The sequence below is a fragment of the Helicoverpa zea genome, chromosome 6 (assembly GCF_022581195.2).
Source record: "Helicoverpa zea isolate HzStark_Cry1AcR chromosome 6, ilHelZeax1.1, whole genome shotgun sequence".
In the NCBI taxonomy this organism is placed as follows: Eukaryota; Metazoa; Arthropoda; class Insecta; order Lepidoptera; family Noctuidae; genus Helicoverpa; species Helicoverpa zea.
In genome coordinates, this window is record NC_061457.1 from 10,674,045 (window position 1) to 10,688,135 (window position 14,091).

The window sequence follows — 14,091 nt, forward strand, 5'->3', positions numbered from 1 at the left end:
ATGAATAGCATTAAAAAAATCTTCACAAAATTACGAGTACGAGAATAACATTTCACCAAACTTATGACAAAGTCAACGTTTGTCATTAGTGACAGTGACATACAGTGACATAGCTTTGATTGACACTGACATAATTTGTTGACGTTAACGCTACGGCGGACTGGTTTGCATGGAAATGGAATAGCAACAGTAGTTTTTTTGTAATTTTTATAGGATAATACAGCTAATTCCATGTAGATTAGACGTTCATTTTTATACCCTACTTATCGAACAATGTAATGTTCCTAATTTGATGTTTATATGGAGTATAGGCTTAACGCCCAGATTGACCTCGTCGACTGAAACCGAAGGACTATCGTACAAATAAATTAGGTATGTCGGTTTGGTCAGCCAGTACAGCTGGAAATAATTACCACTCAGCACTGCCGGGCGGTCAATACGGTTCCTCTAATAACTGGTGTCCGAAGTTTAGCAAGGTATGATATAACTTTCGCTATATGTAATTGTTGCATTTGTTTCGCTTAGATATACATAATTTGATTGCAATGACAACTGTAACCACTGTTTACTAGTAGTTGTTTTATCAGTCGTGTGGTAATGCGGCGCACTTAACACGCGCGCTTTGTTAAAATGCTTAAGACTCTTTTTATTCAATTCATTGTTTCGAAAGTAGTGATTTCATCTTAGTTGTTGATACCCCAGTGTATAATAGTCTATATTGTAATAGTAACAGCTATTTTCTGTTACATGTGTCATACAATATTATGTGTTATGCTGTGAATTATTTAATTTATTATAAGTATGGTTTTAAAAACTTACGTTTACATATGAATGTTTAATTGAAAACCTAAAATAGACAGGTATCTGTATCCAATATATTGTATGCATGCAATAATTATGTTTGTGTTCACTATTTTTATTGATTATTTTTATTTTGTTTGCAAAGGAGTGGATGACAGGTTTTTAGCGAGCATTTTGATCAGTTTTGTGGCACTGAAAACGAAGATACAACTTATCATTTCCTAACAAGAGTGAGTTTACAATGGTTGTTATTGGAAAAAGGGTTTTAGTGTGTATACTTATGCTTGGTTTTTGTGAACAAATCCTAATATCACATTATTTTATTTCATGACTGAGTTGTCTGTATAATAATACCTAGGACAGTCTCAATGTCAAGCCTTATCATGAACATGTTTATAAGTTAAATTTTTTTTAAACAATTTTAATATTCATGCTTGACATTTTGTTCTATCTAACAGGATTTCATATAAATTGGTATGATAGAAGCAGGTTTTGTAAAAAACTTGAACATAAACTAAAAATAAATAATGTGCTATATGGATGACATCTGGCTGGGATAGGAGCTTGGTTAAAGTGCTTACAAAATAACAATGATATTAATTTCTTAATTGAAATATGTTACAAAATAGGTAAAATAAATATAATATGAAGTAACTTGTGTGTTCGAATAAATTCAAGCTAAACAAACTAAACATGCGCGAACAAACTAAAGCATGCGTGAGAGTGTATTCTAAATTTGAATTTTGTACAATTGCTAAGAAATTGGTTAAACCTTGTTTTGGACTAATTGCTGGCAGAAAGTTCGTCGGTGTTTTGAAAAGTTTTTGAAGTGATTTTCAGAAAAATGATAATGCAGTTTTAATTGGTGATTAATGTACCTTTCTGTTAGATCAAAACATTTTTGAAAAACTATGAGTATTTGATAAAATTTTCATCTACTCTGTAAGGACTATACTAATGATTGGTGGCAATGTTAAGAGTTTCGGTATTTTAGTGTAAAGCGTTCTATTGTTTAGATATTGTACCCACGTATTTTAAAATATCGCTTTTTCATAAATAAACACTATTTAGAGGAGAATCAGTACCTTGGGCTGCGACAAAACCAATTTAAAGTAAGCAGTGTTTATTTATGAAAAAGCGATATTTTAAAATACGTGGGTACAATATCTAAACAATAGAACGCTTTACACTAAAATACCGAAACTCTTAACATTGCCACCAATCATTAGTATAGTCCTTACAGAGTAGGTGAAAATTTTATCAAATACTCATAGTTTTTCAAAAATGTTTTGATCTAACAGAAAGGTACATTAATCACCAATTAAAACTGCATTATCATTTTTCTGAAAATCACTTCAAAAACTTTTCAAAACACCGACGAACTTTCTGCCAGCAATTAGTCCAAAACAAGGTTTAACCAATTTCTTAGCAATTGAACAAAATTCAAATTTAGAATACACTGTCACGCATGCTTGGCTAACCCTATTGATGCTAGAAACATGCCTCAATCATTAAAACCCTTTGAAATACACGTAAAGTCCTTAAAACTAAGATTTCGCACAGGTGCCCGTTTTTTTTTGCAAAAGAGTGTATTTTCGCTTAATTATTTAACTCAAAACCCAACTATATGCATATTTATGCAGTTTTTAACCGACTTCCCAAAAAGGAGGTGGTTCTCATTTGGCCGGTATGTTTTTTTTTTTCGCTGATAGATCACTTACACTAAACCTTAGTAAGCATTAAATATATGGCTTAATGAAGCCAGGATTGGTTGCAAAACTTATCAAAGGGATATAGTAAACGCTTGTTAATGGCTTGCTAATGGGTTTTTGGTTATGGTCACACTTTAACCAACTATGCATGGTATTGGGCTGACAGCTACATCGGGCGATACTATGGGGCACATAGGTAGGTCATGATAACGAGATAAGAAGGCCGCCGATACGCATGCGAATAATGTACACACTGGGACAAATCTATTTGATAAAGCTTAACCATTGGTCAAACTCATTTACTAAATTACAAATTCATGATTTTTATCATTTATGAAAGTTTCTCCTAGTGCTAGTTTATAGTTAAAATGAAAATGGTAAGCTATAATACAAATAATGCTTATCTTCATTTAGTTAACAATAGCTCATTGGGTTGCTTTATTGAAGCTTAGTTTTTGTGGCGGTAGGCTCTTGGATGACTATTGTTTGTTTAGCCATAATCAACCTTATAGTCTGACTCAAATTGCGATTAAATTGCCCACTCAATTTATTTGACATTTTTGTGTGTAGTATATTTATTTCTTGTAAATAATAATATAGTAAATAAAATTATCTTTTTCAATATTTGTGTATTTGTGTAAGTTGCGGGAAAAAAACTGACATTGTTCTTAATCTTTACTTTCATTTTCCTTTTCCAAATTCTTTTAGAGACTTTGTCCATTCCATTGGAGATTCCCACCATTCTTACAAAATACAGGGTGTTGGTTTTTTAAATTAGTGTTTTGAAGTATAAATAATAATGTGACATGGTATCGACAGCAGCACAAGTGCGTGATGTCGGGCGAGACCCCGATCCAGTCGGCGGACGGGCTGCACACGCCCGCCTACCTCTCATGGAGGAAGCTGCAGCTTAGCCGGGCCAAGCTCAAGGCGTCCAGCAAGACGTCTGCTCTGCTGTCCGGATTCGCTATGGTAAGTGGAGATAATAGTACCACAAAAAATCTGATGTATTTAGAGAATTGGAGCTACACTTATTCAATGATATGATGTCTGTTTTAAGTACGACTTCCTCAGGTGTTCTTAAACTAGACTAACCTCATGGTAAGGGAACCCGTTGTACTTAGGTCAGACCTTTATTGCATAGTATATGAATTGGCCTTATGTTATCTTCATCTTGATGACACTATTGGTGCGCGTAGATAGATACTACCGAACTGTATTATAGTTGACACTTATTGGACAAAGTACCTACTGATATTTATTTAATAACACGGAGCTGAACTTCATTCATATTTAGACGTAAGATTTTTAGCTCAACAGAATGTTTTCATTTTCACCAGGTAGCGATGGTGGAAGTGCAACTAAATCCACCTGAAAGCACTAAAGTGCCTAATGAAATGCTAGTAGCTTTCACAGTGTGCACCACTCTACTGGTAGCCGTCCACATGCTAGCCTTAATGATAAGTACATGTATACTGCCGAACATCGAAGCCGTTGGTAACCTCCACAGCATATCACTCGTCCACGAATCCCCGCACGAACGACTCCACTGGTACATCGAAATAGCGTGGGCCTTCTCCACCCTGCTAGGACTGATATTGTTCCTCATCGAGATAGCAATACTCTGCTGGGTGAAGTTCTACGATCTGAGCCCGACGGCGGCGTGGTCCGCATGCGTCGTGCTCATTCCAGTCATGATAGTGTTCCTGGCGTTCGCCATACATTTCTACATGTCCCTGGCGAGGCACAAGTACGAGGTGACAGCTACAGGTATCAAAGAACTCGAATTGCTCAAAGAACAGATCGAAATGGGTGACCACGACGCGCGCATGAATAATTTGACGTTGCTCGACCAAAGTCGCATCGTGTGATTGTCGACGTGTGTGTCCTATGTCCTTTTTGGAATGTTATTATTACCTTTTGTTTGTGAGTGTACACCATTGATTATTTAGGTAAGTTATGTACTTAGCTCGTTAAGATTGTACTTATTGAGTGCCAACACGTTACGCGGATATTAAATTGCACAAATGGACTGGGCAATTTTACTGCTCAGATGTAGTACAGAACTTTTTGATACTTAGCGTAATCATTGGCAGAGCATGTATCAATTAATTTAAAAAATCGTTAATGAGGTGGAATGATTTATGTTCTGCCCAGAAATATTTTTGTAAAGGTTATTATGTTCTGCGGTGTAACTTGGTGGTCTGCTTTGACGTTGATTAATTAAAATTATACCCTAGCAAAAAACTACGATACCAATTAGACGATTTCCGCAGATTGGTTCCCGCAATTCATTTTTACCCAACGACAGTAAATTGTAATCAATTACTTAATTTAGGCAGCAATTTTATAATTCACATATTGGTATAGGGAAAATAACTAGGTATCTCATGTATTTAATATTGTATTTTAAAATCTCATTTGTGTACAGGTAATGACAAGACAGACTTTAAAAAATAGATTTTAGAATAAATTAATAATAATAATGAATCTCTGTAATTACAATCATAAACATAAATATGTATATCTATTATTTGGACATTGGATAAAGGGAAAGTGCAATAAAATCTATACTAAATAATATATGTCTGCACTGATATAAGTCTGTAGCGTAAAAATGGTTATTACGTGTCAATTATCATGAGCTGTACTCATGTCTAGGTACTTTTCATATCTAATGGGCCATCTCGATTTATCAGATACGGCTAGGGTTATCAGGCAGAAATATTCGTCATTTATTTTTCCATTTTCCTGTCACCTTCTAAATACTTTCTTTAGTCAAAAGCTTATTTTAACCATATTAAAAAATCATATCTCAAACTGAGCTATATTTAAGCAGAAACTTAAAATATTTTGAAAAGCGGTAACAGAAAAGTATTTATTCGTCGTTACGTTGCAAAATATATATTTTGAAAAGAAAACCCTTTTGTAACGTTTCTCTCGGGACGTCATCCGATTCAATGCCACATCATTTGAGATGAATTATTAACGCATGACTAACTACGAACGAGTTGACGCTGTATGTAGGAATAAGGGTCTCCCCACATTTATGCACGCGGAATCTGCTTAAGCCGATTATCACCACACTACTCGACTTAACACCGATCTGCTATACACACGGCTCCTTTCGCTGTCGGCCGGCGTCCCGAAGTCCGAGCCAAGCCGATGCGAATAGTATTAGTAGAACCCTTGTAAGGTAGGACGTAGACAAAGGCTTTTTAACCGGTGTTAGCCGATTTCGCGTCGATAAATGTGGGCAGACCCTAAAACGTGGACGCTTTGCATGACATCGAAAGGGCTAATGTACCGTAAATGTCACTGGAGTTGTGTTACAACCACAGCTGCAAGGGCTACCCTTACAGACAACTAATTACTTATTTAATTATGACTATAAATTTTTGTGTACTGATGGATTAATATTTACTGTCCAATTAATTAGTTTTAATTGGTCGCTAGGTGGTAATAAGATTGATTCATGAAGTTTTCAAAACTTTCCGACTAGAAAAAAGGCAAGAATCCCCAAAGACAATTTGATCAAGTGTCAGGCTATTATCATTACAGTAATCTTAGTTATAAGGGTGAGAAACAAAGAGACGTTGGCACACTAGATCCAAGTCCGAAACTACAACATAATTCAGTAAATCTTTGTTAGGTGGACATGACATGTCAACTGTAAAACGTGATCAACAAAAAAATACGATATCTAACGTAACGTAGGTAACATGTGATATCAACTTCGTAATAGTACCACTATCAAGAGTTTCGCCATCGTTGTAGAATAAAGTTACATTAACGATAAACGACAATGTGTGACTCATATTTTCTGGCCCGTTAAATTCTGCAGCATTTTCATAATTTAAGCTAACTTTATCCAATGATCCAATATCTATCTATGAGAGAGTTATTCAGGTGCTTTTAGACAATCCTCTGGTACCTACCTAAATAATCTTAGGCTGTTTACCCCAACATGACCTGACTTTTTGTCATACCATTGTTCTGAATCGGTGAATTCGATATCAGTGTATGTACCTTATCCCATTTGTGACATTGATCAAAAACTATTCTATTAGGTACATAAGCCAAAGTATGGCAATAAAATGATATTGACTGTATTTATTACTTAATCCAATAAGTACTGTGATATAATAATGAATGACATTAAAAAATCTGTTAATATATATTTTAGAATTAAGTAAATAAATTGTTCATGTAAACGTAACTTGTAGAATTTTGTATGGATAATTTTACAATTGTTATTTTTAACGGATCTTGTAAACACATACCTATTAAACTTGGTCGATGCAAGCTTTGAGGTTTTTATCTATTTCTCCTTTCTTCTGTTTGAGCCAGAGCTCGCTCTGCTCCAGAATTTTTCTTGAAAATTTCAGCTGATGCTGGAAGTAGAAAAATATAATGTTAGTTTAATTAAAGGTAAAAGTGTGATGTGGTCGAGCCACTAGAGGCTGTAGTGTAGAGCGACTGATAAGCACAGAACCAGGTTACGAGTTCGAGGACCTTCCGAGTATTACCTACACAGTTTTCGTATGTAAAATTCGCTTTGAGTTTGTATTTCTATTGACATACCTATATTATTTGTGAATATAAATTATATCTGTCGATACGTGACTGTTTTCAACATATTGTCCAAGGCACGTCTTTAAGGCATTAAAATATTAGTCGATCTAGTTCTGCCTTCAGATTTCAAAGATCATAGCCTCAGAATCGGCAAACAATATTATGATTGACCAATACAAAAATACCGAATAACAACCATTGACGCACTCGGCCAGTGAAACTAGAAACTATAGGTAATAAGTATTCGCGACTTATATATTTTTTCCTAGCCCTCTGCTAAAAACTCAACTGCGGTGTTGGCGTAGCGTACATAGGGCACCGACGCCGATGAAAAGCTCAGCGCACAGAACCTAACTATAGGCAACGTTCCATTGAAATCATAAAGTAAATAACCACATAAGTGGTTTTATAGTCTTTGATTGAAATGGACCCAGAAACGACCCTTGCGGAACACCAAACGTTACGTCCCGCCAACCCAAACCTATGTACTTGACACGGGTACACGACAGATCTTTTCGACAAATAAGAAAGCAAATAAGTAAGTAAGAAACAATACGGCGGATGTAAGTGGCACTCCTTGATGGTAGGTATTCCAGGGCACGGTGTTGAAAGTGTGTGGCCATGTCAAGCGACCCAGCCATACAAAGTACCTACAAACACTTAGGTACATGGAACATACATAAACTAAGCGATGCATTTAACGTCATCGATATATCCTTCTTATAATAAAACGAGTTAGCCAAAACTTGATTTTGTGTCTGTCGATGATCTCATCGCATCACTTAATTTAAGAACAAATACCTGCCAACTGAAAACCAGTCACCTATTGTTAAAATCACGTCTCTTACCTATTTGTTATCATTAAGTGTTATTACTTCATCAGGGTTTAGTTTATGTAGGAGGTAGAAACCTACTTAGGTAGGTACGCAGTTAGATTTCAAAAATTACCTCAGTAAATTTTATATAAATTTTATAAACATAAATTTAACGGTGAGCCTTTGTCCTTTTTTCGATGCAACTCTTAATACGTTAACACATATTTATTTAAATACCTAACTCCGTTAGTTCACGAGATTAGAATTATCATTTCGTTGACGTCACAATGTTAATCGCTTAGGTTCTGTTGCCATTTGTACTCATTTAAATATTGGATTGAGAGGACGCGTACTTACTTAATTCGCAACTTAGTTAATGTATTTTTCAATGTTTTTGATACTTTTATATGAGAAGAGATAAATTAAAACTTAGTACGAATTTTGTTTAGGAAAATATCTATCCACCTATCTGGCCTATATGTAGGTAGGTTTTCCGGTTTGACGAAGCAGGTTTCTTACACGCTAGTGTTCCAGATCAACTTAGCCGAAGATTTCGTATAATTTCCATACTAAGTACCTAGGTACCTATAGTTAAAAATATAGGTATACCTACCTAGGGATCTCTCCCTTTTCTAGCTAACTAGTGTGTAGATATGACGCTACTAACCGGTGGTATAGGATAAGGTGTTGGATGATCGCAAGCTTGTCTTATAATGATATCAGTCATCTTAGACATGATGCACACGTCGTTCGCCCAGCAACCTTCCTGAAGTTGGCCAGTGCGCATGTGGTAGTACCTTCCCAGTCCGCTCTTCAAGTTCTTCTCCCAATGTCCTTCATACCTGTTCCCGTTTGCTACACCAAGATAAACAAACAGGTACATTATGTACTTACTAGTAGGTAGGTGCTTATTAAGAACAATGGCCGTATCGTTCTTATCGTGGGAACGTTGTTATAACAAAAGAAGGCAATTTTATAAAACTAGGTTTGCGCTCACGAAGCCGTCACATCTGTAGGACGCATGTGGCGCAACTTCCGGCATTCGTGAGTTCGCTGCCTACGTATGGATGAAAAACGATTTGTTTATTTAATTATGTATCGCAGATAATGTTGTAAGTACGGATTTTAGGTCACGTCCGCCAATCTCGACGCAAGCTTATCCAACCAAATAGCAAATCTAAACATTACCGAGCCCACTGACCATGAAGTCCTACTGCGTGAAGTTTTAACTAAATTAAAAACACAATAGCTGAGTCTCACTAAATACTTAGAGGATAAGGTGGAATGAAAAAATGCTAAGCCACTTTCAGAGAATGTTTATGGGAAGACTGAGGCTACTTACCATACATGAGCAATCCAAATCCATCCCTCATGTCATTGCTAAAATATCCACAGTAAAAAGTGTTGTCGGCGTACCAGTAATTGCCATAGCCCTGCAGTAGACCCGCTTTCCAAAAGCCCATGTATCGTTCACCGTTTTCAAAGTACGCCCAGCCGATGCCCTCAGGCTTCCCCCTCACCCAGTCGCCACGGTACATCAGGGAGTACGTGCCATTCGGCTGCAACTGGCTCAGAACCCCGTAACCGTGTCTGATGGCGCAAATAGTTCGATTATTCTTTAAGTCTACCGACACTGGCTACGTGATTTAGGTGGCTATCAAAACGTTTATGTAATGTTCCAGTGTGAAACTCAGTTTTTAACCAGGGAAGATCTACCTTGATACCTTGGTGATATGTACCTACTGGTGAACTTCTACGGTAGTTTTCGCCAAACCTGCGACTCGGAAAAGTTCCAGATAAGAAGGCAGTGGCACACTTGGTATTTATGTAGTTATTAGTCGCCATTGAGTTTGGCGAGGACCACACCAATGGAACTATGGGTACCAACTATTCTAAGGATAGACGACGTACGACACATACCGGCGTCCTTTGTACCAATCGCCTTCATACAATTTTCCTTTGATTGTTAAAAACCTTCCCTTTCCTGCGGACAATGATTTCAAATCTAACGTTAGCTTAGAGCATTGTGGTACGTACCTACTTAAGTAAGTACCTAGATCTATTTAAATTCTACTTGCTGATCAAAATTATATGGGTCTATCAATGTTTTTTTGGACCTGCTTCGTATCGGTAGGTTCAATGAACCTACCTTCCTTCAAATCATCTTTCCAATCGCCTATATATTTGTCGAACCTCGAAGTAAAAATAGCGTGATGAAGTCCGTTCTTCTTGGCCTTCTTTTCAGCTGCTATCAATAGTGGCGTGAATTCCCTTGGTTTGTGATAAAATGGCATGGTAGTTAATCAAATAATTAAATGTTTACAAACAGTAAGTGCACAGTAAAATTGCACTGACATCAATCTTTCTCGTGTCAATGTCACCAAAATTAAGTGATACTTTTTGCTTGTATGCAGTTTAAAAAAAAGAGGTTGAATCATAAAGATAATAGTCCTATTTATTCCTCCCTGTAATAATACTCAATTTGATATTTACTGTAATAAAACAACCAAAAACTTAACTATACATTTATTTTTAATTGCACAAAAATGCACTAAATACAATTAGAACTTAAAACTTTAAAATATCATTCCACCTATCTTCCTTTTAACAAGTGACAGATATCAATGAATTTTGGTTTTGCAAAGGGCTATTCATGTACTGTTTTTACAATAAATGCTTCAAAGGTTTCCATGCGCCTTCTTCAGTCCTCTGCTAAGTTCTATGAGCTGTTGATAATGCTCCCTGAAGCCTTGCAGAGCTAACTCTTGTTGGCTCTTTATTGAAGAGTTGCTAGCGATGTACTTCTCTATACATTCTACACATTTCGTGTCTAACTGGATGTCAGCTTCGGTTAGGTTCTCGGATTTCGTGAGTTGTATTGGTGTTGGCAGTATCTGTAAGGTAATAGATAAACTAAATTAAACAAAATTATATTGAGTCAATTATCAAGCTTATATTCTCAAAATGGTAGTGGTATACAATAACTAAATTACTATAAAGATATCAGACGTTTTGGCCGACTTGCACCGACCTACCATGGTCACAGGTGGGTCCCAATGGTTTATTAAGTCTAAAGAGATGACCATGGACCATGACTCTTGGACCATGGAATCAGTTAAAGGGAACCTATCGGAAATTAGATATAGCCAAAAAAATATCATGTACTTACTTGCTGCACTATAGAATCAGCCACCTCTCCGTTAGGCACATCTGAATGTAAGGCCTGCCTCAATGCTACCAGTAGCACTGCCTCTCGTACTGCACCACTCTGAAGCAACTCCAGCATCAACTTGTCCATGCTCTGGTGCCAAGTCAGGTAGAATACCAGTGGACCGAAGTGACGGGTTGACCTATAACAAATGACGATAGTATATGAGCAATTTTCGTGCTGGCTACCTTGACATTGGTCAAGATTGGAGATCAACGGGAATGGTTAAGGAGAGTAAGCAATACAAATTCACCAAAAGGCACCAGGAAAGTTAACAAAAAAAATAACTAATAGAATTTGTACAGTCACAGATTTGAGAGTAGCAAAATTATTTTGACAGACACAGATGTTTGAATAGCAAAATTCTATTACTATTTAAACTTTTATGCTCCACTCCACTTTGGTGGAGGCTGGGTCAAAAATTTATATAACAAAATAGAGTTCAGGAAAAAACTGACCTTAAAAGCTCATATTTACTATAGCTATCAAGATGCTGGTACGTCATACTGGTGACTCTCTGGTACGCAGGTTCGTCTGGCTCATACTGCACACAGGCACGGTCCAGCACAAACTCGTACTTCTCTCTGTCCAGTAGGCTGTTGAACTTCTCTAGGTCACTGAACATTACTGGTTCACGAAGCTTACGGCCGTTGAGCGGGAAATATACCTGGAAATGAAAAATAATTATTGAAAGTAAATATAATGATGTCTTTAAGGAACTAAGGTAACATGTTAAAAATAAAATATTTAAATTAATGTTATTTCAATGTTTGAGTGACTGCTTGTAGAAGACCAAGAATGTAAAGTACAATTAAAATGTTATCGGTTACCTGATTTAATCTTTTCCTGACATCATGATCACAGCTACGAAGAGTGCCATCAGGATCACTGGAAAAATGTATAAAAATATTACATACAAGAACCAAAAATATTTAAATACACTCTCGCCTTTTTAAGCGACTTCCAAAAATAGAGGCGGTATACAAATCAGATGTCTGAATTTTTTGTTTTAAATGAAGACTTGAATAGCTTCCTTACAACCTGGCCACAAAAAGTGACCAATAGAGATAGGGGAAGCCTTTACCCAGCAGTGTGACAGTATAGGCTCAATAAATAAATAAATGACCATAATATTATCTGTGTATTGATAAATTCTTACCGTTCAACAATCAATCTATTTTCATTAGCCACACCAAATGTGATGTCCGTGAACATGAACTTGGCTGTATCATACCCCATAAGGGCGGGGTCTTTGGATAGAACATCATCAATGTGCTGTTGGACCTGAAAATTACAATAGCAACATTTGAAAAATCTTTCTTCATTGATAAAATTCATAGATATTCTAGTAAAGTAGAAATAAAATAGTGGTGTTAAATACAAAGTAATAATTTACTTGTTTCAGGGAAACTATCTTTCTATTTTGCCTTCATAAGTTAATTGAAGATTGAAAGCCTGATCTGTCTAGTCTTTTTCTTCATTAATCAGAATTATAGCATATACATATAAAAAACAAATACCTAAGATTTCCTTAGGACATCAAGTCTTACCCAATGCAATTCAGAGCATTAACCTGCCTCCACAACTCATACAACTTGCAGCAAGCCTGCTAATCAGACGTTATGGTTGGTAAGAAGAAAATACAGCTACTGAGTAAATAGGAGTTTTATTTACCTTAACAACTGGAGGCATTTGTAGTAATCTGTCAGCTCTTTCATTTGCTTTAGCAATTTCCTCTTCAAGTTCCTCATTCGTCAAGAATTTGTAGGTCGGTGTTTTAAGGATGGTTAGCCCCTGGTTAGTCCTTTTGCGAAAAACCTTATTGTAATCAGGTCGAGTCAACCGTTTCAACAAAACCTGTACATTTGATGAGAAAAACTTGGGAGCTGGATCTTGTTCTCCATCTGGAATAGAAAAGTATCTTGGATAGTTTATACTTTAAGTGTAAATAAGCCATTCCTAATTTAGGTTCACTTAAAAATGTTATTAGTTACGTGAATGGACTTACCATACAAGGATGGAACCAGGCTCAGTGTACGGCATGATATGACCAGTATTTGTGCGTCAGTGATTAGGTTTCTTGGATTGGTCTGTGCTATTTTACGAAATAGAAGCGACATTTTAGTTTTCTGATAAATAAATGTATTTGTTTTCGAAATCCTATTTCTAACCTAAAAAGAAATCTTTTTTTTTAATTTCTGTTAACTTGCCCCATGGGGTACTGGTCTTTTTAGTTCCACTGTTATTCTGTGCTGCACTACTGTTATTTTATGCACAGGCAACTTGTCACACATACGTCTGAGAGTGACATTAATTTATTATGTCTCTCCCAGACAATTCATCCTCTGAGCCTTTTTCCCAATCATGTTGGGGTCGGCTTCCAGTCTAAGGGTCAATTCCCACTGAAAGAGCAGCGGCCGGCAGTGGCCGTAAATGCAAGTGATTGAGCGCGAGCGCGGCGGGCCGCGCGGCGCACTATGGGACGAACCTGTGCGTTTCATCTCAAAATTCTGTAACTTTTTTGTTTCTCGATATTTTGCATTGAAATTTTGTGTATGTACGTCTGAATAGTTATGCTATTAGATAAATAAATCGCTGCAACTTTAAATAATAGATTTATTACGGAAAAAAAAGTCAAATATAAAATTTTGAAATTTTTCATACAAAAATTAAATGAAATCGTTATAATGAATTATTTGCTTACGTTACATTACAAAAAAAATATTAAGAAGTTAATAAAAAGATTATGGCATAACTATAAACAAAAAAAAAACATGAAATTTCTCATCACTTGCCAATATTTAAAGCCCTTTAGCTTCGTCAAGAAGTTCTTTTGGTATCATAGTACTGTTTCAGTTTAAGCTAGATATATAGGGGTCAGAAGTATACAACAACAAGTGCAGAAAGTCTTCCATTGTGGCAGACCTGGAACACTTTCTAGCGTGTGATTGAACCGATATTTCTAATAGTCTTTATTACG

The 14,091-nt window shown here is 36.2% G+C and overlaps 3 protein-coding genes across 9 annotated transcripts; 1 reads left to right on the forward strand and 2 right to left on the reverse strand.

Moving 5' to 3' along the window:
• The first annotated feature begins 133 nt into the window (after positions 1-133).
• On the forward strand, positions 134-6,818 carry LOC124630961 (calcium release-activated calcium channel protein 1). 7 transcript variants are annotated; one of them, XM_047165016.1, is made up of 4 exons: positions 136-476; positions 947-1,031; positions 3,333-3,485; positions 3,854-6,818. In XM_047165016.1, the coding sequence occupies exons 3-4, from the start codon at positions 3,348-3,350 to the stop codon at positions 4,382-4,384; spliced, it is 669 nt and encodes a 222-aa protein (XP_047020972.1). In that variant the 5' UTR covers positions 136-476; positions 947-1,031; positions 3,333-3,347; the 3' UTR covers positions 4,385-6,818. The 7 variants fall into 7 exon arrangements, with proteins under 7 accessions (XP_047020970.1, XP_047020971.1, XP_047020972.1 ...); XM_047165017.1 differs by having other exon boundaries at positions 3,336-3,485; XM_047165019.1 differs by lacking the exon at positions 136-476 and adding an exon at positions 551-860 and having other exon boundaries at positions 3,336-3,485.
• Positions 6,800-10,197, reverse strand: LOC124630963 (MORN repeat-containing protein 3-like). The gene is made up of 5 exons (XM_047165022.1): positions 10,053-10,197; positions 9,824-9,887; positions 9,246-9,493; positions 8,571-8,758; positions 6,800-6,907 (listed from the first exon to the last, which is right to left on the reverse strand). The coding sequence occupies exons 1-5, from the start codon at positions 10,195-10,197 to the stop codon at positions 6,800-6,802; spliced, it is 753 nt and encodes a 250-aa protein (XP_047020978.1).
• A 217-nt stretch (positions 10,198-10,414) lies between these two features.
• On the reverse strand, positions 10,415-13,327 carry LOC124630959 (28S ribosomal protein S22, mitochondrial). The gene is made up of 7 exons (XM_047165011.1): positions 13,120-13,327; positions 12,786-13,015; positions 12,271-12,395; positions 11,942-11,999; positions 11,570-11,778; positions 11,073-11,253; positions 10,415-10,797 (listed from the first exon to the last, which is right to left on the reverse strand). The coding sequence occupies exons 1-7, from the start codon at positions 13,229-13,231 to the stop codon at positions 10,582-10,584; spliced, it is 1,131 nt and encodes a 376-aa protein (XP_047020967.1). The 5' UTR covers positions 13,232-13,327; the 3' UTR covers positions 10,415-10,581.
• Between the last annotated feature and the right edge of the window lie 764 nt (positions 13,328-14,091).